Source organism: Notamacropus eugenii, chromosome 5, assembly GCF_028372415.1.
Source record: "Notamacropus eugenii isolate mMacEug1 chromosome 5, mMacEug1.pri_v2, whole genome shotgun sequence".
NCBI lineage: Eukaryota > Metazoa > Chordata > Mammalia > Diprotodontia > Macropodidae > Notamacropus > Notamacropus eugenii.
The window spans coordinates 430,026,511-430,046,878 of NC_092876.1; the positions used below are offsets into that span (position 1 = coordinate 430,026,511).

At 36.3% G+C, this 20,368-nt stretch overlaps 1 protein-coding gene across 1 annotated transcript in view; it reads left to right on the forward strand.

Annotated features, from left to right (window-relative positions):
• EFHC2 (EF-hand domain containing 2) overlaps nt 1–20,368 on the forward strand; it is a 241,234-nt gene that overhangs the window by 114,319 nt on the left and 106,547 nt on the right. Inside the window, exons 5-7 of the mRNA XM_072615117.1 lie at nt 5,660–5,911; nt 7,921–8,031; nt 8,446–8,584. Of these exons, the coding sequence (XP_072471218.1) occupies nt 5,660–5,911; nt 7,921–8,031; nt 8,446–8,584 (502 nt within the window). The remainder of the gene's footprint in view (nt 1–5,659; nt 5,912–7,920; nt 8,032–8,445; nt 8,585–20,368) is intronic.

Genomic DNA, 20,368 nt, shown 5'->3' on the forward strand with positions numbered 1-20,368 from the left:
GTCATTTATTAGTTATTATCTAGGTAGAAAGTGCAGAGTCTGAGTTGCCTACCAGGTGATGCTCTATTTGAGACGTTAAGCCAGTGGTCTTATGAGTAACTTTCTTCATGTAAGATACTTTGCTCTCCTTCCCTTACCCCGCCCCCACCATGTTGCAGCTCTGAGAAGGTGTTAAGCAGCTTGAATTAACTTCTTGTTGGCCAGGCCTAAAATTAATCTAGGGTATGAAATGGAATATTGCTTAGAATATTAAAGTATTGAATCATCTATCTGTGCTCAGATCGTGAGCTCTATGTCTAAGTTCAATTCTCATTTATATTTATAAATTCAGAGACTCAGCATGTGATCTCTCATGTTTGAGCTACATAGATAGGAAATGAAAAAAAAAACCCAATGCTCATGCAGAGCCTTCTGTGGCCTTTCTAAACCTTTCTGAGTGTGTTTGGGGACTATCCCAGCCACAATCAGTTGAACCTTGTGGGAAAGAAATAGGGAGGAAAGGTATTCATTCCTCATTGCAGAATTATGGAATAGAAGAGAAATCACCTTTTCAGTTCAACAGGCCACTAAAACTCACAAAAGCTAGTGGTCTTTTCTTATCAAGGCTTCTGGTCCTCTGTTCCAGAATTAGCATCTCTTTTCATGACACCATAGCTTCTTACTGACCTTCCTGGGAAGGTTTATACCTTTCCATATGGCCAGTCCTAGTATCTTTTATACCCTCCCCTCTCTTCTCTCTCCTCTTCAGATGACAAGATTAGCAGAAGGAAAATAGGAAGCAAAAAGCAGAGGCCGCAATATAGGTCATCATTTATCTTATATTTCCTGATCATGATCCCTAGATGAAGGGGAGAGTGGTAATCAGTTTTCCATTGATGGAGGATCCTGGAATCATATCAGAAAATTTTATGTCTTTGTTTTTAAAGTAAGTTTTATGGATGTCTTCTGTGTTTTTAAAAATTCATTATAGTTATCCCTAGTGTCCCCCCCACTTCCCAGAAAGTCATCCCATATAACACAGTGTTTTTGAAAGCAGAAACAAAATCAGCATAACTGATCAATGTATTGCAAACGACTAAGTTCAATGTGTAATACCTGTGGACTACCCACTTTACAAAGGGGTGGGTTGGGGATATACTTTATTATCTCTGCTTGAGTCATGCTTGATTTTTATAATTTTGCTACATTCCCTTTTTATTTTTTGATGTGGGGGTTGTTTTCTTGGTACGGCTTGCTTCTCTCTGCATCAGTTCATAAAGATCTTTTCATGGTTTTCTGTATTCATCACATTTGTCATTTTTGGAAGCTCAGAAATATCCATTGCATCCACATGTCACCAATCTCTTTAGCCATTCATTGCTCAGTCAATAGGCATCTACTTCATATCCTTTGCTTTCACAAAAAGTGCTGCTATCTGTCTTCAAGGCAGCCTGGTGGCATAATGGATAGAATGCTTCATAGAAGTCAGGAAGATGAATTCAAATCCTTCCTCAAACACTTGCTGGATAGAAAGCTCTGGGCGTGTCACTTAACCTCAGTCTGACCTAATTTTCTCATCTGTAAAATGGGCATCACATCTCCCAGAATTGTTGTGAAAATAAAATGAGATCATATTCATAAAGTACTTTTGCAAACCTTATAGGACTATGCAAGTGCTTGCAATAAAGAAGATGATGATGGTAATGATCTTTTCCCATAAATCCTTTTCCTGAGTCCAGAGAAAAGCAAAATTCAAAGAGATGAAAGGACAAGCAAAGGCACAGGTTGCAAAGGTATTATATGTATTGGCCAGACAACCCCATTTCTTATTTGCTCCTGATAAATGGGATTTTAATATTCTTTTGATTCTGTCTTGCATTACTTTCTCAAGTTGCATTTGAAGGTTGAGTCCCTAAATGGTGATTGATTATACTCAAGGTTCTACTGGTAGGTAACCTTGTGAGGCTGTGTTTGTACTCAGGTGACTGTCTCTCTAAATCTATCCTAAGTGTATTTGGTTTGGGCTAGGTGTACTGTCAGTTACTGGTCCAGTTACTCTGGTGATGTAGTCAATGGGGCTTATTGTTGTCATGTGTGTCCTTTGTTCTAGAAGAGGACCATGACATCAAGATGATGGCATGACTTGCACTTGACTTTGATTTAGGTGAGAGAAGGCTGTGCAAGGTCACCAACCTCACTTTCTTCTCTTGAACCATCTGGGTCTAGTACCCTGATATTCATCAGGATGGCTGGAGACAGCCCAGGATGCAATGGGAGATCCTGGTCCTTTCAGGCTAAGGTCTTATACCATTCTCACTTTGAGTGAGATACACCCATTCAATGAATAGGCTTCTTTAAGTGGTTACTTAAGGGATGACCCCTTTGTCAATGGGAGTGGGGATATGGAAAAAAGAGTATAAAATTTCGTCTTTGGCCACTCTTCATTTTCCTGACCTCTGGTAAAGGTGCAATGGTATGCCTTTATGAAGTGCTCCCAAACTTGGAATCTCCCATGCTAGACAGATTATCTCCTCATTTCTTGTTTTTGTACATAGGCTTGAGGGGTAGGATTGATCCTTTCAGCTAAAAGAATTTTCCTCACTAGAATGATCAGGGCTTCTGAATCTTGTTTTCACATTACAACTTAATCATGAATTGACGATCATGATTGTGAGGTTGTGGGGAAAACCCTTAATAACTACTACTATGTGGTTACTTTCTGGGTACATGGATTGATTCTTTTAATCAAAGGGGTGTTCATATCTGATAAAGGTATTCAGGGCATTGGTATATCTTGTTTATACATTGATGCCTCATCTTGTCCTTTTATTAATTGGTTTAATTGAGGTGAAAGGTGGAACCTACTTCCTTAAAACATATTTAAATTAGATTTCTCCCTTTAGTTCCACATCCTGGGATCCTATGCCCCTCTTTCTATCCTCCTCCCTTCCCAGGAATGTTTGCCATCATTTTCTTTTCTCTTTTTTTTTGATTAATTTATTTTGATCTTCAACATTCATTTCCACAAGATTGCCATCATTTTCTTTACAACAACCCTTTCTAGATTTGAATGAACTTTCGGAAGTTTTTTTTTTCTCAGCCTGCAGTAATCTCTGTTCCTCAGAGGTTTTATTTGTCTACTCTATATCTTTCTCTTTGACTTTCTTCTTAAATTGTCAAGTCCAGACCTGGACACTGTTTTTAATCTGACTAGTGCTAGATACAATGAGAAGATTAAATGAAAGTTCCTACATAATATATATTTTATGCATCCTGATAACTTAAAAAAATCATTGTTGACTCACATTCAACACATACTCAGGCATGTGCTGGTAAATGTTTAACAACTGGCTTGGGGGAAGGGAGGGTGGGAATGCACACAGGACACACTTTTAAGTTTCATCTGCATCATTAACATTTTCCCCATCACTTTCTCAAGCTTAGAGACAATCATCAAAATAATAAATCAATGCCTGATTTGCAGTATTTGGTTGATTTGAGGTATAAATGCTCATGTTGAAAATTTTGTAATCAGCTCCAGCACAAATGTGCTTATACTTTGTGAGGGGGGGGGCAGTTAGCAGAGGGAGATTTGCACATTTAACCTGTCAAGACGCAGTTTGTTTTTTAATTTCCTAAAGTGTCTGAGTCCTACGATATTTGTGTAGGTCAGTTTTAACCTGATCCTTTGAGGTGCTGACTTTTACTTTTTCCTCAGTCCTCTTACTTTCCTGAAACTTAGGAGATAATGAGCCAAATTCTTTAAAAATTTTGGAGATAGTAATCATCATGAAGGGGGATATTTAGGAAGAGGGGGGGAATTAGTGGAATAAGAGAATTGGTGTGCCCTCCAAGTTGCAGCTGGGGGCAGGCACAGTGCTGGACTTAGTGTCAGGAAAGCCTGAGTTCAGATCCTGCCGCAGACACTTCCTAGTTGTGTGAGTGGGCATTCATCACTGAACCTCTCTCAACCTTAGTTTCCCCTTCTATAAAATGAAGATAATAATAGCACCTCCTCTTCAGGGTGGTTGTGAGGATCAAATGAGATAACATATGTGAAGAACTTTGTTAGCCTTAAGGACAGCTATTACTTTGGATTGCGTTTGAGACTAGCTGTTCTCTAAACCACGGGAATGTCCAAGATGATGTTGCTTATGACCTGGGGTGAAAGCAGGAGTGGAACTAGGAAATAAGTGTGAGATTTACCTGCTCATCTCTTAGCTCTGTAAACTCCTTTCATATCGAAGCAGGGGCCAGGACGTAGCTTGGATCAATGCAGCTATCTTACAGGGGAGCCCAACTATAGACTATCCACAGGACATTTCCTGAGATGGGCTAAGTGTTTCTCTGGGTCAAGGGTTCTTAGTCTTTTTTTATGTCACAATCCCCTTTGGCTATTTAGTGAATCCTCTATAGACTCTTTCTCAGAATAGTGTTTTTAACTATATAATATAAAATTCATAGGATTACAAAGAAAACCAATCATATTGAAATATTATCTATCCATCTATTTGCCTGCCTATTCAAATTTAAAGTAAGAACTCCTGCTTTGGAGGGGAAATTTACAGGTAAAGTACAAGATGTATGTCCACAAGATTGTCTCTACTACAGTATTTTTCTGAAGGGAAATTTGTAAGGAAGCAGTCAAACCCAGTGTACCGATGCTGATGATGAGAATGTAAAAGAACTGGCAATAATCTATTTCTCTAGATTGATTTGCTTTGTCTGCATTGTTTCTCCCAGTCCTGTTACAGAGAGCAGCTGAATAGTCCCCATGGTGCTGATTGAAGCCTTCCTGGTTCAGGGAGCTGGTGGAGCATAGGAGGAAAGGAGAGCAGCAGGGTTGTCATCCGGGAAGTACTTGTGCAGGCATAATCATCATGCCCATAAGTTAGGTTGAGTGAACTGGTAGTGGAGCAGGAGGGTAACTGGTGGGCCAGTTGGACAGAGTGATGTCAGAAGCAGGGTCCAAGTCAGGAAGCATCATGAAGTCCAAGGCTGCTAAAGGAAAGGCAATGGCGAAACTTTGGGCTTCAGTATTCAATAATGGTATTGACAAAAAATTCCCTCAGTTTATTCAACTTGTATGTTTTGTGGGTGCACAAACATGCCTGTTCACGCATGTTTTATGCCCAGCAACCTGTGGTCAGTGCCACACTCCATTTACCAATGAATTCTTCTCAGTCTTCACTAATGCATTCCCCCCCTTTACTGTTATGGTCTATATTGTTCTCCATTGCAATAACCATGACATTTTGGTGGCAGGTACAAGTGAAACTCCAACAGATAAATAACCCAAAGTATTATTTTTAAGCAAGGAAAAACACAGAATGTTTTAATTTTCCCTCAAGTTATTGTCTTTATGATATATCTTTGGGATGAGCGAGAAGCATGGAAAGATAGCAATGTCCTTTTGGTAAAGGACAAATAAAAATTATTTAAAGCTTTAGAAATTTATGTTTTTAAAAATGGTGCAGAAGTTTATTTCAAAGAACTTTCAACAACAGTCACTTCAAAAGCATGCCTGGTTTTATTTTATGAGGTCTTTTTTAAGAGAGATAAAGTTATTTAAAATTCCTTTGGATTTTCTAGGAGAGAAGATGCCCTTGTGTTATTTGTGTGCCTGCAGTTCAGGATAAACATACAAAACCATGCTTATTCAACTCTCCTTGCCTTGTAGACATTTGACCGCATGAACCCCCTCCGTCCTTATGAGCGCTTTGATACTCTGAGACAATTCCTAGAGCACGATGGGCATGTTTTGCGTTTTTACTGCTTGTGGGATGACTCAGAATCAATGTTTGGTGACCCCAGAGAGCTTGTGCTTCACTACTTTTTGTCCGATGATACCATTGAAGTCAAAGAAGTGATACCGGCCAACTCAGGCAGAGATGCTGTTCCGTTGTTCCTTAACAGGGGAAAGCTACCTAAGGTAAAAATAAAAAATAAAAAAAAAAATCTTACAAAATTGGAGTTTGCTTTTGCAACCTTAAAGACTTGACTCATTATTTCAATTGTCATCTGTTATGAATATGATGACAGTTACCATGCATTAGCCAGAGTGTTGAAATCACTGTAATTGTGTGAACTTCATTCCATATTCATCTTTGGATACAATACAGGTTACAAAGAATATGAAAAATTGGAGTCTGAGAATACTGAGTTTAAAGGGCAGCAAGGAAAGATTTCAGTTTCAGAGGAATTTAAAAAAAAAACCCAAAAGAAGCTATACAGTTTCTTTTACACAGGTTTATATCACAAAACAAGGAGAATTTGAAGGTATTTTCCCAAGCCATCTTAATTTAAGTCCAATTTATGACTCAACAACATTTATCTGTACTTTACATTTACAGTTTGTCTTGTAGAGGTTAGATGCCATCATCCATGTTGGCTTTGTCTACACATATAAACAGATTTAACCATTTTGGGAGGAATTGGCCTATTACTTCCTTTCTAGTTACTAATCAGTGAGTTTTAGTTGACTGTTGAGGACAAAAGTGGTACTGAGCATTCAATTCAATCAAAGTGACTGGACCAATTTGTGCATGAAAATAGAGTTCTAGAAGCTTTGTCACCATACTTCTAAAACCTGGGTAAGTTTATTTCACCTTTGAAGTTTACTGTAATAACCACATATTTTAAAATCCATCAGAAACAAAAGCTAGTCTGTTCTTCCAGAAGAACCTCTGAACTGAGAGCCACTGGCCATATGGGTAACTTTCATTAGCTTGCAGTAGGAAGGGAGACTTTGCTTTTGATTACAGATTCTTAGCCATGAGCACATTCTTGTACCTGACATCCCTATATGTGCCAATTCACCCTACTTTCAAAACAGCTGGCAGCGGGGCAAATACTTCTGTAGAGTATTCCATATGTACTTTTTATAAGTAGATAAAGACTTGGACCTATAATTTAATTGATGTAGGGAACTCCCAGATGAGGAAATTATCTCTATTAATGCTTATCAGCACATTTCCTATACGTTATAGTCTTAAAGAGTTGCCTAGAACTTTGATAAGTGGTGATTTGCCCAGAATTGTACAGCCAGCAGGTATGAGGTAGATCTAGAATCCAGGTCTTCCCTTTGTATCCACCATGCCATGATGTTTCTTTATGCTTTTTTGTGTAATGACCTAAAAAGTATTTGTATCCCCAGTACCTACAGTAAGTGCTTAATAAATCCTTGTTGATTTCTTAATTGATTGATGATGTCATTCAAATAAAAGAATTAATACTCGCCAACTCAGTCATAGAGGGATGTGGATAATTTATACGCACATATATGTACGCATTTACATATGCACTTATTATTTTATATATTTAATTTCACATACATGCATATGTGAAATTAAATATATGATATGCCAAATAATATGTGTGTGTGTATGTTTGTCCTTCATTACCGAAGAAGACCATGCCATCAGAGAAATGATGACATGACTTGCACTTGACATTGTTTGGAGCGGGGGAGGGCTGTGCAGGTCAGCAGCTTCACTTCTCCCCCAAAGCCATCTGAATCCAGTGACCAGATATTCATCAGGATGATTGGAGAGGACCCAGGATGAGGCAAGTGGGGTTAAGCGACTTCCCCAAGCTCACACAGCTAGTGAGTGTCAAGTGTCTGAGGTGAGATTTGAATTCAGGTCCTCTTGACTCCTGCACTGGTGCTCTATCCACTGCACCAACTAGCTGCCCCACCAAATAACATATTAAAATGTTAGATAGGGGGAACAGAAGGTGACCCAACCCTATGAGAAGGCATAGAAGTGGAACCATTTTACAGAATGCCAACCTTGCCCTTGGTCAAAAAAGAAGAACAATTCAAAGCATATTTTCTGCTTTGGGGAGCTGGATGACTTACATTCGCCATCTTTGTGTTCCAAGGCCAAGTCATCTTTAGTACCTTTTCTTACTCAGTCTTCTGCTTTTCTTTCTTGTTAGTTTGCACCAACTGGAATATATAATCCTGGTCAAATCACAGATCGAACAATTCTCAATGTTTTTGGAGGATTGGTGGGAAATCGAGGACGATATCTATTAGATAATTGTAAGGTGAGAGAATTACAGAATTTACTTTCCTGTAAAACTGCAAAGCTGATAAATTTATTGATGTTTTCTTATAATGATTCTCTAGAACCTGATATTGATAGATAAATATTATCAGAAAATAGAATTTTGTCATTTTGTTAAATTTTGTAAATTTAACTAACTCTTCCAGGTTTGAGTTGCCTACAGATTTGATGAACATGGCATTTTTGCCTTTATTCATGGGCATCTTAGAGCTATATGAATTGTATTTGAAAGTATCCATCAATACCATGTTCTACAGATATTTTTAAATGCACTATTTAGTGTTACAAATTATTTTGGTTTCAAAATCAGATATATTGATATATGAAATTTATTTTTTTTCTTTAGGAAGCTGCCATGTTATTTTGATGTTTCTTTATTTTATTTGTTTTTTAGACAGGAGCATTGAACCAGGAATTTTATAAACCTGAAGACCTGAAAATAGGTGCAACAATTAATATTTGGGGGAGAAAAGTAATAATTTGTGATTGTGATGAATTTACGAAGCAATATTATAAGACTAAGTACGGAGTTGGTAAGTGACAAATATATAAAGCATTTTTTCCAATGGTAAATATTATTTGAAAAACCCTTTTCCTAGAAAAAGTTTTCCTTTGTGGATTTAAAATTCTGAATGTCTAAGCTAAGGTATTATGAGATAATTGAAACAGAAAGCTAAGTACAGTTCTTCTCACTGACTGTCTTGTATCTCATTGTGAATGTGATGATTGGGATTTAATATGTAGTTTCCTTTCTTTTGTCTGTGCTAGTGGCTGCAAACATGTCCTCTTCTAGGTTTCCATTTTTTAAAAAAAAATCCCAAACTTGTCTTAAAGATGCACAATTTTAAAAAATGTTTCATGATATCTTCTGCCATTTCCAAGTTAAGATGTAGTCAAGTGAAATCATCCATTCTTTAGACTGAGCAACGGAAAATGTTGAGACTTTAGCTTTACCTGTAAAGAACAAAGTGACATAAAGATGTATCTCAGCTCCTTGACTAGTTTGCTCAACATAGATGCCAAACACATTAGAAAACCTGCATTAAAATCCTGGCTCTGCCATTTTGTGACTTGTAAAAAAAATCATAAGCAAATCCCTTCACCCTTTTGGCTTCAGTTTGCTTGCATTCATATCTTTAAATAAAAATTTCTATATAATGAAGTAAACATTTTCTCATGGGTCTCACTAAGACTTGAACTTTGTGTCTACCTTGAAAAGAGAAAAGGTGCAAATACCTATCAGGGGTTGAGATCAATCAATCAACAAGCCTTTTAAAAGCACCTACTGTGTGTCAGTCATTGGGGATGCAGTTGTGAAAGAAGACTTCCTTTTCTCAAGGAGCTCGCACTCTACTTTCTATTTTCTGACCCCGTCTAGGAGTACAGTGGAAGATTAGGAACGCTACAGCCATGCTTGATATCCCGTATAACCCTTTACATATTCGACTTAAATCAGGTCTACTCTAAGCCATATTCCTAGGCTAAATATCCCTACTTCTTTCAACAGATCCTCACATGGCAATGGTTTACAGTCCCCTGAGAATCATGGGTGCTGTACTTTGGGTACCCCAGAACTTATTAATGTCCTACCTCAAATGTATTGTACTAAAATGAACACAGTACTCCAAATATGGTCTGTTCAGGGAGACAGACTATCATATCACTTGGTTTGGGCCTTCTACAGATCTTTTAATATACCTCAGTATTTTTAGGGTTTTTATTTGGTTGATTTTGCTTCTCTATTATATTGTTGATTCATATTCAAGTTATAATCCATTAAAGGTCCCTGATCTTTTCCCCACAGGAATGACTGTCTAGCCATATGTCTCCTGTCCTGTAATTGTACACTTGATTCCATGAACCCAAGGGTAGGGCTTTGCATTTAGTCTTATTAATTTCATCTCATTGGATTGGGCCCATGGTGCTAGGTTACTGAAAACTTTTTGGACATCAGATGTTTCCGCTGACCCTTCTGGCTGTGAGTCACCTGCAAATGAGCAGGATGTTTTTGTCCTTTTTCATGGCACTGAAAATAATATTAAGCAGCAAATGGACAGATGCATCCCTGGAGCAAAGTACTAAAGACCTTCTCCCAAGCTGACATTGACCCCTTAATCGCTACTCTATGGGTTTTATCATTCTTCCTGTTTGAATCCATTATCCTCTAACCTAATTTATTTTTCATCTTGTCCACAATGATAGCAAGAAATACTTTTTCAAATGCCTTCATGAAGACCGCGTATCCTGTTGTGATATGCAAATTAACTGGATCAAAGTAAAATAATTAAATTTATTGCCATACAATATAACTTTTTACATCTTAAAAAAAACTTTTAATATTCTATATGACCCCATTTTAAACATTTTTTTAAGTTTTAGAAAATATTTTACTTTTATTTTCAGTTTCATATTTTTTCTCTCCTTCCTTCCACCCTTCCCCTATCCGTTGAGAAGGCAAGAAATATAATACCTATTATGCAAACACAACCAAACAAAATATTTCCACATTAGCTATGCAAGTTCTGGGGTGGAGATGGGGGACATAAAATAAAGAAAGGAAAAATATGCTTCAAATTTGCACTCTCTATCTGGAAGTGAACAATATTTTATATTTATGTCACGAGTCCTTTGGTGTTGTGGTGACTCATTGCATTAATCATAGTTACTAAGTCACATTTTATTATCTTTACAATATTGCCATGGCTATGTAGATGGCTCACCTCATTCTACTCAGTTCACTTTGCATCAGTTCATATGAGACTTCCCAGGTTTTTCTGAAATCATGCCCTTCATCATTTCTCATAGCACCATAGTATTAATGTGGCCCCATTTTTTCAGTCATTTGTTTTGTAAGATTTGACATTGACCTTACAAGATGTTGACACACATTCTTTAATTTTTTTGTCATGAAACCACAATGCAACATTAGATATTAAGCACTTTTCTAAGTATAAAATTAATTGTAGTTCCCAGATCATTGAAGTCTGGTGATCTTAATTTCTTAACTTTTTTTTGTGTGTGTGTGATATGAGACAAGGTATAATCTCATGTTGTAGCATTCCATTTCCATTTGAGAATTATTATAATTCCAGACCAGTTCTTTGTGTCAGTATATAAATATATTAGTAGAATTTATAATTTCCTCCATGTGGTCAAAACTTCGTGGCTCACTATAAGTAAAAACTCCCTATAGAACTTTTAGATGGACAATTTATGGTCAGATGAAAGTACCCAGATGTTACAGGCTCATCTTTACTTCTGACATTGATTTTGACATATTCTTGAATGAAAAAATGAATTATATCACTCAAAATTAACTTTTCCCAATCTTCAGTACTCCTGTCTTTATATTTTATTTTTTATGACAGATTGTTTTCATGTTAGCCTTTTTTTAAAACTTGTCTTCTCACTGTTCAATTTCTTTTATACCACACTACAAAGGAATCAGTAACAATTCCTTCAGCTACCACATCCCTCTGAATTATCTTTGCTTCTTTTCTGAGAAGTAATATGGCTGTTTCATAATATTTATTTTTCAACACTTGACATTGTTATTTGCTTTGAACTTAGGTGCAATTGATTGTAGTTTATCTGGGTAGCTAGGTGGTGCAGTGGATAAAACACCAGTGCAGGAGTCAGGAGGACCTGAGTTCAAATCTCACCTCAGATACTTGACACTCACTAGCTCTGTGACCTTGGGCAAGTCACTTAACCCCAACTGCCTCATCCTAGGTCATCTCCAGTCATCCTGATGTATATCTGGTCACTGGATTCAGATGGCTCTGGAGGAGAAGTGAGGCTGGTGACCTGCATAGCCCTCCCTCACTCAAAATAAAGTCAAGTGCAAGTCATGTCATCGTTTCTCTGATGGCGTGGTCTTCGGCAATGAAGGATGAACACACCTAGTTCATCATGGGCTTGAATGATTCTTAAAACATTTGATTTTAATCACACCCATAGCCTCTGCAGTATTTCTAACAGTCACTGAAATATTCTCTTTAAGAACTACAACTTCTACATTTTTTTTGTGGTAGTATCCATTCTTAAAAACCACAGAATTTAAAACAAAAGAAAAGAGAGCAAGGAAGAATATTTATAACATGAAATCCCTCATTCATGTGATATAATTAACTTAAGGTGGGGAAACCAGCTAGTTGACTCAGTGGGCCTGGAATCAGGAAGATCTGAATTTAACCCAGCCTTAGACACTTAATAGCCACCTATTCTTGCACACGTCACTTAACCTTTGTCTGCCCTAGTTTCCTCATCTGTAAAATGGGGGTGTTAATAAGCATCTCCTTTCCGGAGTTGTTGTGAGGACCAAATAAGATAGTTGTGATGTGCTTAGCTCAGTGGCTGGCACGTATCAAGTGTTATATAGATGCTGGCTATTATTTTTATTATAGATTCACTTTTACCTAAAGGTAGATGTTTTAATTCAGTAGAAGTACATATGAATAAACATTGCTATTAGAAAATGAAATCATATCAAAATTGCTCTAAATAATTTGCAGTCTGACCTGGATTTACCAGTTTAGTCAGTAATTGTTAAAAAAGAAATAAAGCCTTTTTAAAAATGTTTATTTTAAGCTTAAATACTAAAACTTAAATGCACAGTAAGAAAAGAAAAAGAAACATAATATAAACTTAAATACCAAAAAAAGCAAAAAAAAAAAAAGCTTTGCCTTGTGCACAGCAGAATGTAAGAGAGGATTCAAAATACACAATCACAAATTTCCATTTCAAAAAACCTAATAAATACTATACGTTGTGTTCTGAGCTGTCTGTCTTTTCTTTGCTTCCTTAGAAGCTTTCTTTAGTTCTCTGCTGTGCATTTTTTACTTTGTTCTTGTCTCCCCCTTCCTCTCCCTTATTCCAAGAAGGCTGCAATCAAGCACAGATGGATAGATGGATAGATAGACAGACAGACAGATAGATATACATATATACACATATACACACAAACACACAAACATATACACATATATACATTTACATACACCTACATATATCATGCTTATATATATGTAATCATACTTATATATAGACATGTACATCCATATGCATCTATATTAAAACTGTGCTATATATGTTTGTTCTCTGTTTCTCTGAGGCTGGATTATGCTTCCTTCATAGGTTTGAGCCTTTCTGTATTTTTATAAGTCTACCAACTTGTCGTTTCCTATACAAAAGCAATATTCCAAATTTATACTGTCTGGTTATTTTAAATAGTCTAAAACGGTATTAATATGACTGACATACAATGTAGTTTCCCTTTTTTTCCTCTTTATGAAGCTGTGTTTTGGGAAACTGCTTCTTAGTGATCATCATTTTTTTTCTCTAAATGCTTACAAATCATCATTTTAATAATATACTTCAGAATTTTGTCAAGAACTGCAGTCAGGATTTCTTCTTCTTCTTCCTCTTCCATCTCCTCCTCCTCTTTTTCCTCTCCCTTGTCCTTTTATTATTCTTCCTCCTTCCCTTCCCTTCTCTTCCCTCCCCTCCCCTCCCCTCCACTCCCCTCCCCTCCTCTCCTTTCCTCTCTCCCTCCCTCCCTCCCTTTTTCTTTCCTTCTTTCCTTCCTTCCTTCCATCCTTCCTTCCTTCCCATCTCATTTTAGGCAAACATATTATTGCAGCTTCATTACTGAGAGCATTCTAATTCTCTTGTGCTATCTTCACATTACTATTATCACATTCATATGCTAAGTGGAATTTGACTCTTCATAATTTTATTTATGAATCAAAACTTTTTTTGACCTCAGCACAGACTAAAAAACAGATTCAACTCTTTGTATAGATGTACTCCTAAAAAAAATCATCATCCTTGCAGAATAGGTTCTTGATATGGGGCTCCAACTTGCAAGAGCCACATTGAATCTTTATTTTAAATGATTAAATTTGGTCTAAATTGTCTGTTTTTATAATTTAGAGATTTAGTTAGGAATTTTTAAAATAGTGATTGGTTGCCTTTAAAATAATATATTATATGTTAATTACATGTAAAAATTACATATATATTATATATAAAATATAATTATATATTATAAAATATATAATTATATATTTTATACATAAAATATATAAAATTATAAAAATACATATTTGTATATAAAATATAATATAAAATTATATATATATAAAAATTCTTGGATTAAGGTATCAGGTTTAAAGCCCCCATGATCCATCTAAATGTAAACAACAGAGTTCGTAATTTCTTACTAGTTGTTTCTTTTTCTGTTCTCATAAATGATTTTTGTCACAAAAGACAATGCAGGTCAAAGGTCATGAACATAAGCAGAAAATGAAAAAATATGCATTTCTTATTGTTACATTGACAACCTCACATATCAATTAACTTTAAAATATCGCATTTAATAATTTTTATCATTTAACTTTATTGAGCATAAGCAAGATAGTAGGTCTAACTAAAATATGTTACATATAATAGACTGCAGTAAGTCATTTTTACTCTGGAAATCCTTATATTTACTTTCCTTAGTTTATGGTATGATCAAACTGATTCATATTCATATTTTTTTCCCTGATATTTGTATTTTCTTAGGAGAGTTTCCCCTTTGGTCCTGATCTTTTGTTTCTCTTTGGAACAACAACCCTAAGGGTCATGATTCTTTTTCTTTTTTCTAATTAAAGGGCCATCCCTTGACTCACTTCTTAAAGAGGCCTATTCAGTGAATGGGTGTTACCTCACTCTAAGTGAGTACCTGAAAAGACCTTAGCCTAAAAAGGCCACGGTCTCCCATTGCCTCCTGGGCCATCTTCAGTCGTTCTGATAAATATCTGGCCACTGGACCCAGATGGCTCTGGAGGAGAAAGTGAGGCTGGTGACCTTGCACAGCCCTCCCTCACTCAAATTGAAGCCAGCTACAAGTCATGTCATCATTTCCCTACTGTCATGATCCTTTTTGAAAATGAAGGACAAACACAACACCTTAGAACTGACAAATTTTATTACCTCTCTCCAGTTCCCTTCAGGTCTGCAGATAATTTCCCCGCCACCTTCTACTACCTCATGCCCCTTATCTCAATGAAACCTTGGTTCTCTTTCATCACTCCTCTCTAGCACCACAGGAAATAGCACTTCCTGTCAACCATTAGACGCAGAAGCCAACACAAATGCAAGCAGCCAGTACCATTTAGTCCTTTCCCAACATGATACAAGGGCAAAATTTCAGAATACTAGTAGGAACAACATTCATTCATTTGTTCATTCATTTATTTAATGAGCATTTATTAAGCCCTTATAAGGGAATGTTACTTCTGTGTTATCTTGAGCATCCCCTCACCATCTTTTTGTTGGTAGTATTGTCGATAAAAGCCAGAAAAACTAAGAGAAGGAGAAGGGATTCAAAAGGAGAATGGGAATAGGGAAAAGGGAACCCTAGGACATAGAAATATAGTCCTAGAAAGGAATTTTCAGAGGTTATGGAATAGATGCATTTAATCAGACAGTTAAAAACCTGCTGCATTTTTAAAGATTCCTCAGAGAATAAAATTGGATGCAGTACTGCCCTTCTCCTTACCCTAGTATCCTTGTCTAGTGTTTAACAGACTCTTGTTAAGAAATCTTCTTTTTTATCTCCTTCCAGTCTTATATTCTACTCTAGGACATTTTCTTCCTTCCATTCTTTCCTTTTTATTTCTTATTCTTTCCTCTCCTCTCCTCTCTTCTCTTCTCTCCTTCCCTCTTTTATCTTTCTTTCTTTTATTCTTTCTTTCTTTCCTTTCCTTCTTTTTTTTTTCCTCCTCTGAGTGTGGATGGAGAATCTTCAGTGGCTTTCAGCACATGGAGTCAAGAGAATAATGGAAGGGATCTATCTATCTCTCTTGTTAAATGATTGCTACGAAATGATTCAGGAAATACAGTAAATAGTTCTTTGCAGTCAAAGCAATAGACATCTTGGTTGAAAAGGTCATGAATGACTGAACAAGTTATGGTATATGATGGTGTTGGAATACTATTGTGCTATAAGAAATGATGAGCAGGATGCTTTCAGAAAAAAACAGAAAAGACTTATATGAACTGATTCAAAGTGAATTGAGCAGAACCAGGAGAACATTGCACACAGTATCATCAATATTGTATGATGATCAACTGTGAATGACTTAGCTATTCTCAGCAATACAATGATCTAAAATACTTCTGAAGGACATATGGTAAAAATGATATTCACCACCAGAGAAAGAACTGATAGAGTATGAATGAGGATCAAAACATACTTTTTAAACTTTATTTTTCTAGGGATTTTTTTGTCTGTATTTTTTCTACAATATGACTAATATGGTAATATATTTTGCAAGACTGCACATGTGTAACCTATATCAAATTACTTGCCTTCTCAATGGAGGGGAGTAGGAAAGGAGGGAAGTAGAGAATTTGGAACTCAAAATTAAAAAAAACTCAAATGTCAAAAAGTTTTACATGTAATAGGGAAAATGAAATATTTCAAAATTAACCCTCCCCCCAAATAAATAAAAAAAGAAATAATCTATCCATACCTTTTGGAGTTAGCTCCTCTATCTTAGCATAGTGCATGGCACAGAGTAAACATTTCAACTCATATATTCAAATGAGTGAAACTAGTAAGAAAACCATTCAAGTTACTTTCATAAATGCTTGAATAGACCAGTCAAATAGAGTTGTGTAGCATATGTGGAAATAATTATAATAATCTCTGAGCTCCTCATGCTAGAAACAAGAAATATAGAATAAGATTATCCTTAGGTATGGATTGGACTAGATCAGGGTTTCTTAACCTAGCATCCATGGTTAAATTTCAGGGCATTCATGAACTTGGATCAGAAAAATATTACATCATTATTTCAATATTCTTGTATTCTATGTATTTAGAAACGTTAGTCTGAGAAAGGTAGAGATTGTATAAGAGTAGAACTTTTACTTTAAACAAATCAATAGTTTATATAAAAGAAATGGCATAAAAAGTATGTATGATCAGAAATAAATGTAGACTGGTCATGGGGCAAAAAGGAGGGGCAACAGATGACTAGTCCAAGTGGCACACTGAATACTTGAAAAATTTTAAAAGAATCAGAGGAAGGCCTCCAGTGTGTTTGGTGGATTCTTTATGAAGAATTAATGGAAAAAAAAAACATGGAAAAGAATCACAGAAGATATAAAGGTTTAGAGAGGGGAGCATGCTATTATAGGGAAGCAGGTACTCACGCATGGATCCATCAAATAGTCAAGTATCAAATTGATTATAATATAATTGTAACAATGTGTGGTGAAAAGATCCTTAAACCGAAAGCCTTGAATTCTCGTCTCAACAATGCCACCAGTTTGAACAAATCCTCTAACCTCTTTGGGCAGCTGTAAAATGGGAGATTTAGATTTGATAATCTCTAGAGTCCCTTTCAGCTCCAAAATTCTATGATTGTTTGATCCAAGGGAAGATTGAAAAGCACTTTATCATGTAGAGCCAAGATGGCAGAGTACAGGCAGCAACCCAACTGAACTCTCTCAACATTCCCCTCCAAATAACTTTAAAATAACTCTTCCTATCAAATTTTGGAGTGGCAGAGTCAACAAAAGGTCAGGAGGAGATATTTTTACAGTCCAAGACCATATAGGAGGTCGATGGAGAGATCTGTGATACTCCAGGGTGGAGGGCAAACCATAGCATGGCAGCAACATGAGGAATAGGCCTTAGAGGTGCCAGGACAATGGCAGTGGCAGCAGCAGATTCAGGAGCTCTCAGCTCAGAGACAGTAAGAGGGTCAAACAACTGGTCAGGAAGAGATTATAGAGGACCTTTCCTGGCACTAGCTGTAGCTGGCACCAATGAGCAACTCTCTTGCCCATAAGCTGTTCTAGGTTTTACTTCCAGGATGGAGAGGAGCACTTGCAGTTGAGGGGAACAGGGGTCTTGGTCCTAGTTCCAGGACCAAGAGGAGCACTAATGCTTTCAGGTTCAGGGGACTGGGGGACTTTTCCTGGGTAAAGACCAAAACACAGACCAAGAGAGCAATGACCATACCTCTTCCTGGATCACATTTCCTTGGAAGCACCAAAAACTTTCAAATCCACAGAACTAGCTCTGAAAAGAACAAGCTCTGAAAATAGCAGCATGAAACAACCTGAAGTTTAGAATCATGTTTCCCCAACCCCAGGTGAGCAGAGCCCAAACTTAACATAAAGTTCAAAGTCAATAGGCTAGAAAAATGAGCAAACAACAAGGACAACAAAGAACTTGACCATAAAAAAAAGCTACTACACTGGCAGGGAAGACCAAGACATAAACTCAAAAGATGATAACAATGCAAAGACAGCTACAAGCAAAACCCTCAAAGAAAAATGCTAATTGGATATAAGCCCAACTAGAATTCCTAGAAGAGTTAAAAAATAGAGATGAGTGGTAGAGAAAAAATTGGGAAAAGGAATGAGAGTGATGGCCAAAATTATGAAAAGAGAATTAATAGCTTGGTTTAAAACAAAAGACCCCAAAATACTAAAGAAAACAATACCTTAACAAACAGAATTGGCCTAGTGGAAAAAGAGACACAAAAGCTCACGAGAGTTTCTTAATTCTTTAAAGATTAGAACTGGACAAATGGAAGCTAATGTTTCCATGTGATATCAAGAAACAATAAAACAAAGTCAAAAGAATGAAAAAAATAGGAAAAAAATGTGAAATAGCAGAAAAACAACTGACCTGGAAAATAGATTGAAGAGAAATAATTTAAAAATTATTGAACTACCTGAAAGCCATGATAAAAAAGGAGCGTAGACATCATATTTCAAGAAATTGCAAAGAAAAACTGCCCTGATACCTTAGATCCAGAGGGTAAAAGAAAAATTGAAAGAATCCATCAGTCATCTCCTGAAAGAGATCCCAAAATGAAAACTCTCAGGAATATTATGACCAAATTCCAAATCTCGCAGGTCAAGCAGAAAATGTTGTGAACAACCAGAAAGAAAGTTTAACTATTGTGGAGGCACAACCAGAATCATGCAAGATTTAGTAGTTCCCATGATAAAGAAGTAGAAGGCTTGGAATATGATATTCCAGAAGGCAAAGGAGATAGGATTTTAACCAAGAATAACCTGCCCAGCAAAACTGAGTATAATTCCATATGGGATAAATGAAATAGAAGATTTTCAAGCATTCTTATTGAAAAAATCAGAGCTAAATAGAAAATTTGACATTGAAACAGAAGATTTTAAAAAAAACACAAAAAGGTAAAAATTAAAAAGTAATTATAAAAGCCTTAATTTAAACTGTTTACATTCCTCTGTAGGGAAATGATACATGTAACTCCTGAGAACTTTATCATTATTAAGGCATCTAGAAGGAGTCTAAATGGATAGAGGGCATGAGTGTCACTTAGTTATGCTGGGATGATATAAAAAAATGAAGGGGTAAGAAAGAGGAGTGCCATGGGAAAAGGGGGAAGGAAGAGGTAGAGAAGCAAACATTTTTCTCATGTTTGTGTGCCAAAGAGGCACATAAGGAAGAGCTTTTATAGTGGAAGGGAAATGGAGGGCGAGCAGGCGATTCTTGAACATCTCTCTCATTGGAATTGGTTCATAGAGGAAAGAATTTGTGTGTATGTGTGTATTATATATTACACACTCACATACACACACACAGAGTTGTGTATACAAATCTATTTTACCCAATAGGGAAGTAGGAGGGGAAGAGGATAAGAGAAGGAGAGGGAATGATAAAAGGGAGAGCAGATTAAGGAGGCAGGGATCAGAAGCCAAGCAGACTTTTTAGGAGGAACAGGAAAAGAGAGAGAGAGAAGGATAAATACAACAAAATATAATGGAGGGAATTACACAATTAGTAATCTTAACTGTGAGTATGAATGGCATGAACTCATCCATAAAATCCAAGCAGATAACAGAGCAGAATCCAACAATATGCTGTTTACAAGAGATATACTTGAAACAGAAAGACAGAGTTAAAATAAAAGGCTGGAGTAGAATCTATCATACTTCAGTATAAGTAAAACAGGCAGGGGAAGCAACCCTAATCTCAGACAAATGAAAGCCAAAATAGACCTAATTTTAAAAGGATAATCAGGGAAGCTATATTTTGATAAAAGATACCATAGACAATAAAGTAATATCAAAAAAATTTTTACTGCAGGTTTCTCCAATAAAGGCCTCATTTCTCAAATATATAGAGAACTGGGTCAATTTTATAAAAATAAGAACCATTCCCTAATTGGTAAATGATTTAAGAATATGAACTGGCAGTATTCAGAAGAAGAAATTAAAGGTATGAGAATATACTCTGAAGCACTATTGATTAGAAAAATGCAAAT